Source organism: Drosophila biarmipes, chromosome X (genome assembly GCF_025231255.1).
Source record: "Drosophila biarmipes strain raj3 chromosome X, RU_DBia_V1.1, whole genome shotgun sequence".
Lineage (NCBI taxonomy): Eukaryota > Metazoa > Arthropoda > Insecta > Diptera > Drosophilidae > Drosophila > Drosophila biarmipes.
Genome location: NC_066611.1, coordinates 16,993,395 through 17,011,523, shown reverse-complemented (window position 1 = coordinate 17,011,523; position 18,129 = coordinate 16,993,395). Strand labels below are relative to the sequence as shown.

Below are 18,129 nucleotides of genomic sequence, written 5' to 3'. Positions count from 1 at the left end.
CTCTAAGTAAATTATATCAACTATTCACGGGGCCCCAAGCGATCCCTAGTCACGTAGGAGCAGTTTGCCCTTAATTTTCAGAGGAATACGCACTCAAGGGGAACTAATTGATGTACCTCTAGATATCCATCCTTCGTTTTTTTAGTACTTCTTGTATTAGAGCTTAAGTGTTATCATTTAATTCTCCTAATTTTTATTAATCATCCTGCTTTACTAATTTAATTTTACCAAATCGCTTCCCTTCCCCTCATTAAAACCATGAACATCTCTGCTTTAACTTGCCATCGCTTCATTCCTTAACTTTCCCATGACATATTGATTCATTTCGGTAACCTAAAACTCCGCTGGGACTATATACATTGCGACCACTTCTTTCCTTTCCCCTGGCCATGCCAATTCCAATTAAATTGTTAAGTCGCCGCTAAGCTTCAATTAGCCAAACCCAAAGATGACAGGCGCTAAAAATAATTTCCAAAAAGCAAACACAAGTAACCGATGTACGAGTGAGGCGAAGCCAAAAAACCCAGCGAGAGAGTTGGAAAATTTTAATTATATTTGCAATTGCAATGCCATAAATTTGCCAGGCCAACCACCACGCCACCGACCACTACGCCCACCATAGCGAACGTGGCGACACCGAAATATGTGGCAAGTTATTTTAATATGCCACGAAAAAGTGTCGCAACTTCTCTTTCCGCCTTTGTGGGTGGATTGAGGCTAAGGAAAACCTTAAATTAAATTGCAATTTGTGGCTTAATTTATTTTTATCGCATACACAGAGCCACAGATAGGCAAACGGGGCGCAGACTTAGAGGCTCTTTGCCGCGCCAGAGATATGGATGGTGCGGAAAAGCTCGGGCGGGGGACGGTGGAAAAGGTGGCACTAAGCACCTGGGGCTCCGTTAGGAGCGATGCTATTATTGGAATTTTAATTTCCCCATTTTAAAGCGCGTCACTCGAGGACCGAGCCCCGCGCTTCATGCCCCCCGATAGCGCAGATATCCCAGAAATCCAGATATCCCGGATATCCAGGTGCCCAGCCAAGCATGCCGCCCTACACAAATACAGTGCCTGGCACACACAGGCGCAGATAAATTTGCGCGTACATATATGGGACAAGTGTGTGTGTACACGATGCACTGGAAAATATTAGGTTTAATTTATCAAAATAAAAAAATAATGCCTTTTTTACAAGTTTTTTATAAGGGGCTTTCAAAAACTACCTCTCCTTAAATTTTTGCTTAATCTTCTTAAATTGTACATTAAAAAAATGTACATCCAATTGTCATAAAATATACATTCTAAATGTTTTAAACAAATTATTCAAATACCTATATCACCATTTAATTAGTGTGTTTTAACTATTTCTTAAAATTTACTAAAGAGTATTTTCAATAATTTAAGTACACACGATTTTAGGTTTTTTATAATATTTTGAGTTTACCTTTAAATATAAATTCTGTAACTTTTTAATAAATTATTCAATTACCTTAATGTTTTAACTATTTCTTGAAATTTCCTTTGGAATTTTTTTAGAACATTTTAAATACACAGATTTTTGGTTTATTTGAAATATCAAATTAAATTTATTTTCTAGGTGCATGTTGCGTGCACTGAGTGCTTCCTTCCGCTTTGTTTTTGCCGCACTACTTTCCTGTTTTTTGTTATTTTTTTTTTTTGGATCTACCACCGCTGCCGTTTCTGGTTTTTGGTGTTTTCGGTGTGCAATTTCACGCGAAGTTTCCAGCGCATCAATCAAAGCTGACAGCCGCTTCTCTTTCACATATCCCCTGCAATACCGACCCACACACAACCCCCACCCGACCGCCAAAAACCCAGCCCACATCGTCTAGTCTAAAAACACCGGATGCCCCAAAAAGGAAAAATAGAAAGGAAAATCAAAAGCGAACCTGACGCTTAGTTAAGCGCCGTGAAAGGCCTTGACTTTGTATCGGATGTATCTGATTTCCAGGGCTGTATCTTGAGCTCAGCGGAAGACTGGTATAATTCGATATGGCTGCTTGTTTTGAAAGTTAAAAAGGTTGCGGATGGGTTATGAATATGTGGCGGATGAAGTCTTAAATTATGCAAATTTTTATTTTGAAATCAGTCAAAGTTTTAAGGTTAAAATCCTACCACAAATCAGAATAGAAAATTACAAAAGATTTTTGTAGATTAAATAATATGTAATATTTTTATAGAAGATACTGTTTGATACTTAAGCTACAAAATCCAATTACTTATATTATAGCTTTCTGCTACCTTTTTACTCACCCGATTTTATTGCTGTACTTTGGACTCCCTGACATCCCGATTTGTGGATGGCCCGCTGCCGCTGCATCCTCGTGCGTAATCGGCGGCTTCCGCTTACATCCTGCCACCGAAGGACATCCTCTGCCAAGTCGGATTCCGCCGGGGAACTCGCAAAGGCACGGCGACACCTTTGTGGCGTATCAAACGGAACTATGCGGAACGAACACGTGAAAATGCGTGGCACAAAGGATATGCCGGTCCTTCGGCAAAAAAAAGAAGAGGAAAGAAAAGTAACAACACAATGTCAGGGGACAATAACTTCATTCAGGATGAGAAAGGAGCTTCGAGAGAGCAGGGGTTGCATGTTGTAATTTAATCCAGAGGGTGGTTGCCCTTGTTGGAGGCGTCGGGCGGCGGGTGGCGTAATAGGCGTAAACCGGAAGTTAAGTGTAAAAATAATAATAAAGGTGTGTGTCTATCCGTGTCTGCCTGCGCTGCTCCTCGGTCCTTTGTACAGCGCCCCCCGACAAACGACCGCATCCCCACCATTTGCTTTTCCGACTTTTCTATTTCTCCGCCTTTTCAACCTAACTTTAATATTCAAAAGTTCAGAAGTCAGGAGTTCTTTCCATTCTACTACTCTTGCTTCCCCCGAAATGCAATTAATTTAAAATTTATTGAACGTGTGTTTCGGGCTAATATATGTATTTTCTTGAATTTTATCAAAAAACAAATCAAATAAATTTAGATTAGAAGTCAAAGCATTTGATTATAATGCAATTAAGGCATTATTTAAGACATACAAGTAATGAAAACTTTGCCCTGCCTGGGGGGAGGAATGTTTTCATAAGGAAATGCCATGCTTTTTTAAGCTTTCATATTGTTTTCACCTTCTGACAGGGGAGCAGTCAAAATGGAATCCCGCCTCTGACAGCTTGAAGCGGAGGGGAAATGTGAAAACACGAGGAAAATGTAAGGAAAAGTGAAAAGGCAGCTGTTTTTTTTTTTTCTTCTTTTTTTTTGGGCGGGAGTGAAAGCAAGCAATTTCTGTTTACGGTTTTTAATTTTTGCTTTATTGTGCGCAATTTATGTTCCAACCCGTGCGAGTGTGTGAATAGCAGGAAAGCGAAGAAGAGCAATTTTGTGGGGCACACGTCAGCCTTCACCTTACACCTTTCACCTGAAACCTTGAACTAACCCAGACCGCACCCCACAAAAATGCTCTACCATTGTTGAATTTTCTTTCCATGGCTCTTTTTCTTCTTGCTGCTGCATTTCATTAAGTTTATTCGGATGTGTAGCTCAGATATTCTGCTGAAAATTAATATAAAACTCTTTGCAAAAAACCATGTGTGGCCAAATATTATTAAGAAAATGAATGAAGGTTCAATGTGACCATGGTTGCATACAAAAGGTCAAAATTGGTAGTTGTCTTTCGTATATTTCTAAAGAATTTTCTTTTAAGAACGGAAGTGGTGTAAATTGAGCCCACAGCTTATCACCCCCAAAAAAGGGGCCAGTGACCACGCCCATTTCTTATCGCCTCGCACATCCTCCCTGACTCATCAAACACACATGTGCTCCGGACCTTCAAGGCAGAAAAAAATGTGTAGCCAAGGCAGACTAACAAAAAAAATTGAAACTCACAACAAATACACAAATTACGACCTATTTTTCGGTTTTCCCGCTACCACGCACAAAAAAAGTGGGGCGTTTCTGGGGGATGAGCGAGTGTTCGCATAGGGAAAGTCTATAAAAATCCACAAATAAAATGTCATTTGCCTGGAACGTGCCTGGCATCTACTTATAAACTAAATTAAGGATAACATTTGAAAAATTTGCACAAAATAAAATCCAGCCAAAAGGATCCAGAGAATAGAATAGGACAGGACACAAGTCGCGGACACGATGTCCTGAATGCTTAAGTTGAGAATGTTTCTTACCCCGAAAAAGTACCATACATCCATACATATATAATATATAGCGAAAGAAAGGAGCAGACCAAGTAAGGGCGCAGAAAAGAAATAGAAGCTGAGTGAAATAGAAAATATACACAATAATTTAAATTGCTTTACAATGAAACCCTAAAATGTCAATAGAGCGGCGCGCTATTTGCTTTTCCTATTTATTCCACCCACTCGTTGGTATACTTCTTAGTATGCAAAGTGTCCGACCTCGTAGCCCCCCAAGCCACCGGGAAACACCCCCCTCATTGCCACTTTGTTGGCTTTTTCATTTCATTTGCCAGTGGACGCATTGAAATAAAGTGAATAATGCTGGTAGAAGGGCGATAACCCCTGTATAACGGCGCCAAGATCTTCAAATAAGTGCCCATTTGGTACTGGAGGTCTGGGGATTCACAATTTACAAAGTTCTACATACTATTACACAAATTTGATATTTAAAACTTATTTTTTATATTTTTAAACTCATGTATGCTTTAATGGCTCACACCTAACTAAGAATTTCCAATTACAGTGTGACCAAATTGCCGGGTTTAGTTTATCGTTTAATGAAACGTGAACTCAACTTGAAATGGCGGTATTTATTATGATTTCGAATCTGGGTAATCGCCATTCGCACTCCCTAAGACTTAATATCCATTTACAGCCACACATGCGTGCACTGAGGATTGGGATGCGTATCTTGACACAGTTTTATTTTCCAATTTTTCGCCACAGTTTGTTTGCTGCAAATCCGAAATCCAATTGCAGATGAGAGCGACCACACAATGTCGGCACGTACGCGTTGTGCTAAATATTTCAACACGATTCAACAAACTACTCACTTAGCTGGCTAAAAAGGAAACTCTCCTCCACACCCCATCCCCATCCCACTCCCACTCCCATCCGCCTTCGCATCCGATCCGATCTGCTCCGGAAGAAGCTAAAAAGCAGAGCACCGGGCATGACCCGCAAGCATTTGCACTGCATTTAAAAAACATTTGCGGTTTTTACGCTTAATCATCGTCAGCGGGCGGTGGCTTTCACACGGGGGGCGTGGTGTGCCTATATATCCCCGGCCGACATCATTTCCTAGCTTGGAATTCCCAGCACGCTTGTATATATTAATAAAAATGCATTAGTTCACATTTATTTTCGACATAAAACGTGTAAAAGTAAGCAAGCCAGTCAGCCAGACAGACAGACTGAGTTAGAAATAAAGTGTGGGAGTGGGCAAAAAGGACAGAGACAGACAGGCCAAAGGGATCCCGAGGGGCAGCTTGTGGAAGATTTCACTCACCTAGAGACCGTGGAAATGGGGCGGGGTCGACCCAGTGGACGTTGGCTGCACGGAGAGAAAATACAGTAGGAAAAGGTGTTATTGCTTCTTATAAAAATGAATTTAAATTGTGAGCCTTGCCGGAATCAGTGTGACCATGCTTGAGTAAATAGCACAGCAGCTAGTGTGGACATGCCAATGGGAACAGCACCAAAACGGAAATATATATTCTTATATAAAATATCTATATAAATGGTAAATTAAAATGAACATTTGAATTTTCTGAATATATTATTAAAAAATCACCAGTTTTCTCAGTCAGATGATATGACTTTATTTAATAAATTTTCTTTCTCTGTGCCCTGCTACTCATTTAAAGCTCGGCGACTTTTCCTTTTATTTCAACGCTTGAAAGCAAAATAATGTACACGACAACACCACACCCCCGTACTCGTGTTTCCACCCATCCCACCAAGAGCCATCCGAAATCCCCCTATTCCTCCGCAGACAGCCAACCTGTGCACTTTCGCTCTCGGTGTCTCTATGCTGGTCGTAAATTTTAGATATTCGCAGCACGTGCAAATTATGTACAATAATAAAAGGCAACGGCGGACAGAAGAATAATCCAGAGCGAAAGTAAAGTAAGCCGGGGATGGGCGCAACTGTTGTGCGGAACTTGTAGCTGTGCTACAACTTGTACAATTCTCCCAGCCCGCCTCGAAATGTCCGTCTCCGTCTCGCTGACGACTGACAAGTACATAAAACATGTCTGCGCCTAAAAGTCTGCTGCACTTTCAATGCCCAATGCCCCGTGCTCGGATATCGATTGTCTAGGCTCCCCACTGAAGACCAACCACCCTGAAAATGGGGCTGGCAGGGGGCGAACTTTCGCCACCACCACGAACTGGCAACAAGTGATGGAAAGTTTATACTTCCTGTGTTCAGCCCAGCGAGAAAGTGATTGGAAGAGGAGATGAGATTTATGTACTTATACTATATATTATGAATTCTGGGGACTTTCACCACAAGATATGATTCGATTTGAAGCCAGACAGTGGAATCTGTTGACCCTCGAGGAAAAAAAGCCTTTAAAATATGGTAAGTATTCAGGAACTACCCTAATCATGGTCCATATTAAAAAACTATTAACAAATTAGAAGGAGCCTGCCTCCGTGGTAAAAAGTAAACGTCAGGAGTTTGAGAGTCATTCCCTTGGGCAAGCCCCCGATAATTCAGAGCAGGAGAAACGAAGTCCTGTTTGCTCTCCTACTACCCGTGACAAGAAGTCCAAGATCAAGAAGGAAAAGAAGCCATTAAAGCCCAAGAAATTTTAAAAGGTCTTGCTCAAGGCAAAAAAAAATTATCCTAGTTAGCTGGGAGAACAGCTTCTAAATCAAAATCAGTATTCACATTCATTCCCCAGCGTAGACAGTGTTGTGTTAAGAGAAAAATTCTAGTTTACAAAAATAAACTATGGACGGGAAAAAGCGAGCAAGGGCTATTCGAAAAGAAACTTACAAGATTCAGAAAGTAGCGCGCGTTACTAACAATGGGTACCTCAACTTCCTGACCGAATACAAGAAGCGATTCTGCGGAGTTTCCCCGAGGGACATGGTGCGATTCGGAGCCAGGCGGTGGAATCAGCTGACCCTCCAGGAAAAAGCGCTCTTCAAAAATATGGTAAGACATACCTATCTGTATCTTAAGATATATTTAACTTACAGTAACAATCGCGAGTTAGAAGGAACCTGTCTCCGATATAAGGAGCGCCCCTCAGGAGCTTGAGAGTCAGGCCCTTGGGGAAAGCCCCGGAAAATCTGAGCGGGGAAAACGCAGTCCAGTTCGCTCTCCTTCGTCCCGTCAGGGGAAGTCCAAGATCAAGAAGGCAGGATCCGGATCAGTCAAGCGCCAGATGAAGAAGAATCCCAGTCCTGTTGCAAGGAATGGCGACCCAAATATCTTGGGATCCGCCATTGCCTTCATCAACTTCATGCGCAAACTGCAAAGAAGGAACAAAGACTGTCAATTCAACGATCTCTTCAAGAAGGGAACTCGTCTTTGGTGTCGTATGCACGTGAATCAGCGGAAGCACTTCGAAAGCCCACTTTGGTAAAGTTTTTAAAAAAGAGCTCTACATAAGCAGTACTATCGTCATCTTTTCAGGATTTTGAGAACTTGAAAAGAAACACTACCCAATGTCAGCCACACTAATGTGTAAATTGGAAGCGAGAAATGTTTAACAGATGATGTTTTGTAAACCTAATAAACGAACTAGGTTCCGTAAACAATTTCAAGTTATAAATATCTGTTATTCTTAAAACAAATTAATTTCAGATTTTGTAAAAAAGACTTTTTGCTGCGGGTTTTCAGTCGTAGGTCATCCAACTCAAGGCGTACTGCTAAAAGACCGACTGTTTTGGAAAGCTGGCTTAATTTGCTATAGATCTGCATCACTTAAAAGAAAATTTATTTTTTGAACCATTTTTCGTTTTTTTACAAGGAGGTAATCACGATTTTTTCAATTTCAGATTTTAGCCAAAAATAAAACATGTTTTTCCAGTTTCTCGATCGTAGTTCAGCCAAATCAAGGCGTAAAGCTAAAAGACTGACTGTTTCGGGAAGCCGGCTAAATTTGCTATCGATCTGCATCATTTAAAAGAAAATGTATTTTTTGAACCATTTTTCGATTTTTTACAAGGGGTGTATCGTGATTTTTTGAATTTCAGATTTTAGTCAAAAAACATATTTTTTTTCCAGTTTTTCAATCGTAGTTCAGCCAAATCAAGGCGTACAGCTAAAAGACTGACTGTTTCGGAAAGCTGGCTTCATTTGCTATCGATCTGCATCATTTAAAAGAAAATGTATTTTTTGAACCATTTTTCGATTTTTTACAAGGGGTGTATCGTGATTTTTTGGATTTCGGATTTCTGCCAAAAATAAAACATTTTTTTCCAGTTTTTCATTCGTAGTTCAGCCAAATCAAGGCGTACAGCTAAAAGACTGACTGTTTCGGAAAGCTGGCTTAATTTGCTATCGATCTGCATCATTTAAAAGAAAATTTATTTTTTGAACCATTTTTCGATTTTTTACTAGGGGGTAATCACTATTTTTTCAATTTCAGATTTTAGCCAAAAATAATACATTTTTTCCCAGTTTCTCGATCGTAGTTCCGCCAAATCAAGGCGTACAGCTAAAAGACTGACTGTTTCGGAAAGCTGGCTTAATTTGCTATCGATCTGCATCATTTAAAAGAAAATGTATTTTTTGAACCATTTTTCGATTTTTTACAAGGGGGTATATCACGATTTTTTGGATTTAAGATTTTAGCCAAAAATAATACATTTTTTCCCAGTTTCTCGATCGTAGTTCCGCCAAATCAAGGCGTACAGCTAAAAGACTGACTGTTTCGGAAAGCTGGCTTAATTTGCTATCGATCTGCATCATTTAAAAGAAAATTTATTTTTTGAACCATTTTTCGATTTTTTACTAGGGGGTAATCACTATTTTTTCAATTTCAGATTTTAGCCAAAAATAATACATTTTTTCCCAGTTTCTCGATCGTAGTTCCGCCAAATCAAGGCGTACAGCTAAAAGACTGACTGTTTCGGAAAGCTGGCTTAATTTGCTATCAATCTGCATCATTTAAAAGAAAATTAATTTTTTGAACCATTTTTCGATTTTTTACAAGGGGTGTATCGTGATTTTTTGGATTTCGGATTTCTGCCAAAAATAAAACATTTTTTTCCAGTTTTTCATTCGTAGTTCAGCCAAATCAAGGCGTACAGCTAAAAGACTGACTGTTTCGGAAAGCTGGCTTAATTTGCTATCGATCTGCATCATTTAAAAGAAAATTTATTTTTTGAACCATTTTTCGATTTTTTACAAGGGGGTATATCACGATTTTTTGGATTTAAGATTTTAGCCAAAAATAATACATTTTTTCCCAGTTTCTCGATCGTAGTTCCGCCAAATCAAGGCGTACAGCTAAAAGACTGACTGTTTCGGAAAGCTGGCTTAATTTGCTATCGATCTGCATCATTTAAAAGAAAATTTATTTTTTGAACCATTTTTCGATTTTTTACTAGGGGGTAATCACTATTTTTTCAATTTCAGATTTTAGCCAAAAATAATACATTTTTTCCCAGTTTCTCGATCGTAGTTCCGCCAAATCAAGGCGTACAGCTAAAAGACTGACTGTTTCGGAAAGCTGGCTTAATTTGCTATCAATCTGCATCATTTAAAAGAAAATTAATTTTTTGAACCATTTTTCGATTTTTTACAAGGGGTGTATCGTGATTTTTTGGATTTCGGATTTCTGCCAAAAATAAAACATTTTTTTCCAGTTTTTCATTCGTAGTTCAGCCAAATCAAGGCGTACAGCTAAAAGACTGACTGTTTCGGAAAGCTGGCTTAATTTGCTATCGATCTGCATCATTTAAAAGAAAATTTATTTTTTGAACCATTTTTCGATTTTTTACAAGGGGGTATATCACGATTTTTTGGATTTAAGATTTTAGTCAAAAAAACATATTTTTTTTTCCAGTTTTTCAATCGTAGTTCAGCCAAATCAAGGCGTACAGCTAAAAGACTGACTGTTTCGGAAAGCTGGCTTAATTTGCTATCGATCTGCATCATTTAAAAGAAAATTTATTTTTTGAACCATTTTTCGATTTTTTACAAGGGGGTATATCACGATTTTTTGGATTTAAGATTTTAGTCAAAAATAAAACATTTTTTTCCAGTTTTTCAATCGTAGTTCAGCCAAATCAAGGCGTACAGCTAAAAGACTGACTGTTTCGGAAAGCTGGCTTAATTTGCTATCGATCTGCATCATTTAAAAGAAAATTTATTTTTTGAACCATTTTTCGATTTTTTACTAGGGGGTAATCACTATTTTTTCAATTTCAGATTTTAGCCAAAAAAAATACATTTTTTCCCAGTTTCTCGATCGTAGTTCCGCCAAATCAAGGCGTACAGCTAAAAGACTGACTGTTTCGGAAAGCTGGCTTAATTTGCTATCAATCTGCATCATTTAAAAGAAAATTAATTTTTTGAACCATTTTTCGATTTTTTACAAGGGGTGTATCGTGATTTTTTGGATTTCGGATTTCTGCCAAAAATAAAACATTTTTTTCCAGTTTTTCAATCGTAGTTCAGCCAAATCAAGGCGTACAGCTAAAAGACTGACTGCTTTAGGAAGCTTGCTTAATTTTCGATCGATCTGCATCATCATCTATTCATGTTTCACTCAAGTACATTAAAAACAAATCCCTTACTCATGACTTTCCCTGGGTTTATGGCCAAGCAATCTTTTGAGGTGTTTAAAGTTTTCTTACCGCTTTCGGGAAGTAGACTTTTTCCCCGAATGGCCAATTTGCTCCTCGGCCTTCCTCAGGTGCCGGCAGTCATTGGACTGCTGTCGTTTTGGTAACCCAATTGCGTCCCCGAGGTGTTGCATAATATTTAACACCCTGATGGTTATCATTAGCATCAAAATCCCCCCACAGAAAAACTTTTCCCGCAGTTTGCCTCAGCCCCGTAGGCGTTTTTTGGTTTTTGTGAAAATTTTATAATTGCTTCCATATTTCGCTCTTCCGCAGTTGTCGTGCTGCGGCAGTGTTTTTTGTGTTTGCCACACGTTTCATAGCCATAACAAATTACTTAGGTCATCAATTATGAGGTGAGACACTCGCACCTCAAGCGCCGACAACGTTCTTCAATGGTTTTGTTTCTGTTTCTGTTTCTGGGGTCTGGGGTCTGGGCTCTGGGCTCAGGGCGCTGCGTTCTACATTCTGTTTCTGGTTGTTGGTGATGCTTTTATTGCTTTCATTATGATTTCATGCGGCGAGAGGCACGTTCCGGATGGCTTTTCCCCCCGGAAAATCCCCCAATTTCCAACGCTTGACGACCATTTGTCTAAGTTCAGGTCTTCAGGTATTTCGATGCGGCTCTCGTCTGTGGGTGGCGTTTGTTAATAATGTTATCTTTTATTTATAAAGCGTAACTTTTTGTTTTTCGTTTAAACTTTTTCGTTGCGCGGTTGGGGCTGAAAGTAATTGCATTCGTTGTGTGAATAAAATGATGATTCATTTTATTTCGGACGAGGGCGTATACGAATGATGGGTACTTGGACTCCTTAATCAGAGGAACGCGTCAATAATTTAATGGTTTTATTAACTTCCGTAAAAGATATCTCTGGGAATTTTGAAATCAGATACAAATTACCCTAAAAGTATGCAACATCATGTGAAGAAGGCCCAAGATCAATTGATTTATTCCAAAAGGCAAAGCTATTTATTCACTGCATACTTTAGCACACCTTTATAACTCTTATAGATATTTTTAATGAAGCTTTAATATTATACAAAAGAAATGAATAACCTGAGGTTATAGATTTCCAATCTTACCATTCTTATGATAGACATGTATATTTATTCACTTCACTAGTTCTTTCCCGCTCTCTGATTTCGTGTAGACTCTTTAACTATGGATTCAATTTCTATATATTTCAAATAAATTAAACAACTTTTGCTTAGAAAGTATAAAAAATAAATAAATGCCCAGGGGCAGTGAGGCTGGCAGTGCCACGCATAACAAGATTGAGTAGCTGTACAGCCGGTGGTTCCGGTGGTTGCCTTCCTTCCGGTGTTTCTCCTGCTTCCGCTGGCTGTGTGGGTGGTAGTGGTGTTGCAAGGTCACCGACTTAGGGCTTGTAGACGTAGGCACCACCGCAGTTCTTGTAGCACAAATAGCTAGGGCGGGTGCGCCACTTGCGGCAATATCTGCGATAGCAGTTGTTGGGACTGGGCGACGGCGGGCGGTTGGTGGGTGGCTGGACGGTGGGTGGCCTGTTGGTGGGTGGCTGGTTTGTGGGCCTGTTGGTGGGCGGCTCATTGGTAGGTGGCCTGTTGGTGGGTGGCTCATTGGTGGGAGGCTCATTGGTGGGAGGCTCATTGGTGGGGGGCTGATTTGTGGGAGGTTCATTGGTAGGAGGCTGGTTGGTGGGGGGCTGATTGGTGGGTGGCTCGTTGGTGGGTGGCCCGTAGGTGGGCGGTTGTTCCGTGGGAGCCTGAGTGGGAGAGGGAGTGGGAGACGGAGTGGGAGCCTGAGTGGGTGGCTGGGCAGTGGGTGTCTCCGTAGTGGTGGTCGTGGTGATGGGTGCACTGGTGGTGGTGGTCCCACAGTCATTGGCCACAGTGGTGATCAGGTGGCTCAACAAATCCACCACTAACAGCACACTCAAGTCCACATCCACTAGCTGAACCACATCGTTGTCATTGCCAATGATCTCCGTGCTAGGTCCAGCTATAAGAAAAATAAAACATATATTAATAAAAGATCTACCAAACTCCAGCAGATCTTCACTTACAATTCAGCTGGTTGCAAACGCCTCCACTTCCACGGATTATATTCAGAACATCAAGGAAGGCCAACACCCAGAGGTCGACGTTAATCAGCTTCACTATGCGATTGTTGTTGCCAATAACCACAGTCTTGGGACCCTCTGCAAAAGTTAATGTTATGATTTAGTTTAATGGATTCTAATAATCAGTTCAACTTACTATTCGCTGAGTTGCCGATTAGTCCAGTCGCTCCCAAAAGATTGGTAATACTGCTCAAAATGGGAATGTCGGCTAGGACCAATCCATTGACGTCCACCAACCGGACGAAATTGTTGTTGTCGCCAACAATCACAGTATCGGCGCCGCTAGTGGCACTATTTCCAGTCACGGAGGAACCGCTTGAAGAGGAGGATGAAGAGGAGCCGGAGGATCCGCCACCCAAAATGCCGGTAAGACCGCCAAGGGGGCTGGAGGAGCCGGATGAGCTGGAGGAGCTGCCAGTAGCACCGCCCAGGAGGCCGCCAACGGTGCCCAGGACACCTCCAAGAACGGGCTCCACTACCGGGAGGACACCGCCGACGACACCACCAACAACTGGTTCCACTACGCCGCCAACGACATTACTAAGAACGGGTGCCACTACGCCGCCAACGACATCCTTGAGAACGGGCTCCACTACACCGCCGACGACTCCACCAAGAACGGGCTCCACTACACCGCCAACGACACCACCGACGGTTCCAAGAACACCGCCAAGAAGGCCACTCGAAGACGATCCCGATCCTGAGCTTCCCGTGAGACCACCTAGGGCACCCAATGCTCCCGAGGAGGAGGAGGATCCACCACTGGAAGAGCCACTGCTAGAGGAGCCACCACTAGAGGAGCCACCACTGGAGGAACCACCACTGGTCGCTCCACCGGTGATACTGCTGAGCGCCGAAACAGCCGCCAAAACGGGGACATTGGCATCAACAACCTTGGTGACCTTATTACGATCCCCTCTAATCAGTACGTTGGATTTTTCTATGAGAAAAAGGCAGGTTAGAATTTATCTTCAGTCTCACAGAATCTTCAGCGTTAGTATACTTACGGTTGAGATTGTTAGCAAAACCGGTTCCAGTTATTTTGCTAAGTACAGGCACATTGGCTAGCACGGGGACATTGGCATCAACAACTTTGGTAACTACGTTATCATTACCAACAACATCAACATTGGGATCGACTGTAAAATAGAGAAATGCGTTAAATATGTTACTTTCTATGTTATGTTTCTATGTTTCTAGAATGCTTACTGTTGGCATTGTTTCCCACTGAGGATCCTGAGCCTGAACCGTTAGACGAACCACTTGAAGAACCGCTTGACGAACTACCCGAAGAACTGCCTGAAGAACCGCTTGAAGAACTGCCCGAAGAACCACTCGAAGATGTTGTAGAGCCCGAAGAGGCAGAACCCTGATTGAGGATACTGAGCACCGGAGCGGCGAGAGAAATTGGCAGGCCAAGGTCAAGTAGCTTGAAAAGGAAATTCTGATTGCCAGTAATGGTATCGCCCTTAACTGGCGTCAAGAAAAAATAAATATCATTTAAAATGAAGTATTTTTCTGATTATGGTAATAATGATAAGCTTACCATTCACATTGTTGCCAATGACTGAAGAGCTGGAAGAACTGGGAGTGCCAGAGGAAGAGCTAGTTGAGCTGCCAGAAGAGCCAGTAGATCCTGAACTAGTGGAGCCAGAAGATCCCGAACTGCTTGAAGGACTGGAGGATGAAGAAGAACTAGAAGGGGTTCCCGAAGAACTAGACGATGAGCTTCCACTGTTGATACTAGACAATATCGGAGCACTTGCTAAAACTGGAATTCGTGCACCCACTAGGCGATTGAAAGTGTTTCCTTGTCCCTTGATAACAACATCAGATCCCTCTGCAAAAAAAATTGAGTTTGGTAAAAATAAAATCGAAAAACTCTAGGAATTTGCCAAAACATACGATTGAGAACGTTTCCTGTAAAACCATTTCCGTCAATTTTGCTAAGAATAGGGGCAAAAGCTCCAACAGGCACATTGGCGTTAATTAGATCATTAACAGTGTTGTCATTGCCAATTTCCTGAACAGAAGGAGCCACTACAAATAAAATTTATAAAATTTAATAAATCAATTCATCGGAAAAACAAAGAATACTCACAGTTGAAGTCGTTACCCGCGCCCGATGAACTTCCCGAAGATCCCGAACTGGAAGAACCAGAAGATCCTGAACTGGTTGAACCGGAAGATCCCGAACTGCTTGATGGACTCGAGGAAGACGAAGAACTAGATGGAGTTCCCGAAGAGCTAGACGATGAACTTCCGCTGTTAATACTAGACAATATCGGAGCACTCGCTAAAACGGGAATTCGTGCACCCACTAGGCGATTGAAAGTGTTTCCTTGACCTTTGATCAATATATCAGATCCCTCTGCAAAAAAAAAATAGATTAATGAAAAAGAAAAAAATGCTTGGATTACACCAGAATTTACGGTTAAGAACGTTTCCGGTGAAACCATTTCCATCAATTTTACTCAGAATAGGGGCAAAAGCTCCAACAGGCACATTGGCGTTAATAAGGTCATTAACAGTGTTGTCATTGCCAATTTCCTGAACAGAAGGAGCCACTACAAATATAATTTATAACATTTAATAAATCAGTTTATCGGGGGAAAACAAAGAATACTCACAGTTGAAATCGTTACCCGCGCCCGATGAGCTTCCGGAAGATCCCGAACTTGTAGAGCCAGAAGAACCGGAACTGGAAGAACCAGAAGATCCCGAACTGCTTGATGGACTCGAGGAAGAAGAAGAACTTGATGGAGTTCCCGAGGAGCTTGACGATGAGCTGCCGCCGCTAACATCAGACAATATCGGAGCACTCGCCAAAACGGGAATTCGTGCCCCCACCAAGCGGTTAAAATTGTTTCCATTTCCCTTGAGAATGACATCAGATCCCTCTGCAAAAAATTCATTAGTTCCTAATGAACACCGAAAATTTTCAAATAAATACTCACGATTGAGAACGTTGCCAGCACCACCATCAACCTTGCTTATAATTGGAAGATTAGCTCCGACGGGAACATCGGCACTAATTAGATCATTAACTGTGTTCAGATTTCCGATTTCCTCGACTGATGGTGCCACTGTAAAAAAAAATCAAGTTAAATAAGTCATTTTGAGAGGAAATATGGTAAACTTACAATTGAAATCGTTACCCGCGCCAGAATCCACTGAAATAAACGAGAAAAAAGACTCGCTGTTAGGGGTTGTGTTAAAAGAGGACTCCCACTTTTACTTACAAATAGCTCGCTTTGCGGTAGCCGCGGACTTCTGAAGAACTTGGGGCTTGGCATCTGTGAGGTCACCACCATTCAGGGTGTTCAGGGCTGCGGCATTGTTCGCCTCGGCGGATGTGGAGGTCGAGGTGGCGATGGTGCGATCGAGGGCGGTCATGAGACCCATCAGTACCACTTTGTCAACGCCCATTGCCAGCAGGCGGACGATCCAACTATCGGGGCCGGCGGAGCACAAACCACTCGTCTTACCCTCGGCAATGGCGGACAAGCTGTCGAGCAGCGATACGGAGAGCATGCTAAAAGCATTCACCTGCAGCAAACTGACGCTGTCGGGACCCACTGAAAGGATAGAAAAAGATAAATATTATATTAATATAATAAACTAGTTCAACTTTCAAATCTCGGTAACTTTCATTCTTAACAACTTGCTAATGATGAATGGCACTCGTTATATTACATTCTCGTCACTTGATATTTGTTTCTCATTACTCGCTTCTTATGAATCGTTTCTTATTACTCGTTTCTTGTTACTCGTTTCCTTTAACTCGTCACAATATATTAATGCTTGAAGTTCACTAATTAAATTTCTCATTTCTGATCGTACAAATCGTCGTAAGAATGTATTATGAATGGTGGTTTAGTAATTCCCTATTCCGATTTTTGAAATATTATTAAAACGATTCTGTATACTCACTCTCTCGCAAATTCCTGATGATCTTGTGGGCCTCGCCGCCCGAAGCTCCGCACACCTGCAGCAGTGTATTAAGGATGGCGCTCAGCTCGTTGATGTTCCGGGCCTGCAGGAACTTCAGCACCGAGTTGCGATCGTCCTTGACCACGCCCACCCGACGGGCGGTACGAAGGCCCGAGCCCTCCGCCTGCTGATGATGATCTTCATCCAGAACGACCTTGGCCTGCTGGCGCTGACGCGAGTGGGTGCTCTTGATCACCTGGGCCACCTCCTCCTTGGCGCACTCGATGCCATTGAAGAAGCACAGGGCCAAGAAGGACTTCAGGGTCAGGGTCAGGCTATTCCTGTCCTGCGACTGATCAATATCCTGGATGATCCTTCCGCAGGTGGCATTATCCCGAGCTCCGATCAAAATGTCAATAATCACATCCATGCCCACCTGCAGGAACACATTGTTGCCCTTCGTATCCTTGGTCTCCTCACTGCGCAGCGATTTCATCGTGGACTCCTGGAAGGAGGTCAACTTGGCGCCACGTGCCTGCATGCTGGCCAAAAGCAAATCGGCCAAATCCTTGGAGGCCAAACGTCCGATATTGGTGACTCGCGGGGTCCTCACCGAAGAACTCTCCGTACTGGTGGGCTGATCCGTGGTGCCAGTGCTGGTATTATCCGTTTCCAGGAGCAGTGAGGCCAGAGTGGTCGACGAAAAGGTCACCGGTGTCCGCTTCGTGGGCTTGGCATCGTGGGGCACCAGGAAACAGGTGGACAGGAGTAGGAACAAATGTAGGCGCCACATCTCGATGCTTCTTGCCACTGACTTGACTTGTCGGTGATTGATAGATTTCGCCGCTCTTCCAACCGCTTTTATACGACTTCAAGCCGCTTATCTCTCCCAAAGCCCAGCGAGATTATCTCACTGGCATGCTGTAAAACGTGCCTTCCCCACATCAATATATAATGTCGATATGCTCGGAGAATTCTTTCAGCATGTTCCGAGCCGATCTTCTTATCTTTTGTCGTAAATGAGTGGGTGCGATCAGTGGGACTCAACTTGAGGAAATCGGATTAAAAGCATTACGTTCCCCAGATTATAATTGACTTAGATCTGGAAATACAAGAGAGGTTGCAAGCTTACATCGGTAAGCTTTTGCATTAGTAAAAATCGAGTTGTGATCAGTTTTGGGTTGGTTTCTATACGTCCGAAGATTCATAAATGGGGTTTTAATTCGAGCTATCTATTTTACAGATCTCTCTTTGGAAAAGAAATAATAATACCTTCCATTTTTTAGGATCCTAGA

The 18,129-nt window shown here is 42.0% G+C and overlaps 2 protein-coding genes across 3 annotated transcripts; one reads left to right on the top strand and one right to left on the bottom strand.

Moving 5' to 3' along the window:
• Positions 1-6,879: 6,879 nt before the first annotated feature.
• LOC108021888 (protamine-like protein 99C) lies at positions 6,880-7,769 on the top strand. The gene is made up of 3 exons (XM_017090680.3): positions 6,880-7,155; positions 7,217-7,584; positions 7,639-7,769. Exons 1-3 carry the CDS (start codon positions 6,949-6,951, stop codon positions 7,652-7,654), a joined length of 591 nt encoding a protein of 196 aa, XP_016946169.3. The 5' UTR covers positions 6,880-6,948; the 3' UTR covers positions 7,655-7,769.
• Positions 7,770-11,960: 4,191 nt separating this feature from the next.
• LOC108021874 (uncharacterized transmembrane protein DDB_G0289901) lies at positions 11,961-17,655 on the bottom strand. Of its 2 annotated transcripts, XM_017090666.3 has the most exons (14): positions 16,835-17,655; positions 16,144-16,479; positions 16,045-16,074; positions 15,859-15,987; positions 15,532-15,801; positions 15,334-15,468; positions 15,003-15,272; positions 14,807-14,941; positions 14,448-14,741; positions 14,111-14,374; positions 13,909-14,040; positions 13,038-13,841; positions 12,845-12,979; positions 11,961-12,780 (listed from the first exon to the last, which is right to left on the bottom strand). In XM_017090666.3, exons 1-14 carry the CDS (start codon positions 17,625-17,627, stop codon positions 12,179-12,181), a joined length of 4,329 nt encoding a protein of 1,442 aa, XP_016946155.2. In that variant the 5' UTR covers positions 17,628-17,655; the 3' UTR covers positions 11,961-12,178. The 2 variants fall into 2 exon arrangements, with proteins under 2 accessions (XP_016946155.2, XP_050746374.1); XM_050890417.1 differs by lacking the exons at positions 15,003-15,272; positions 15,334-15,468.
• Between the last annotated feature and the right edge of the window lie 474 nt (positions 17,656-18,129).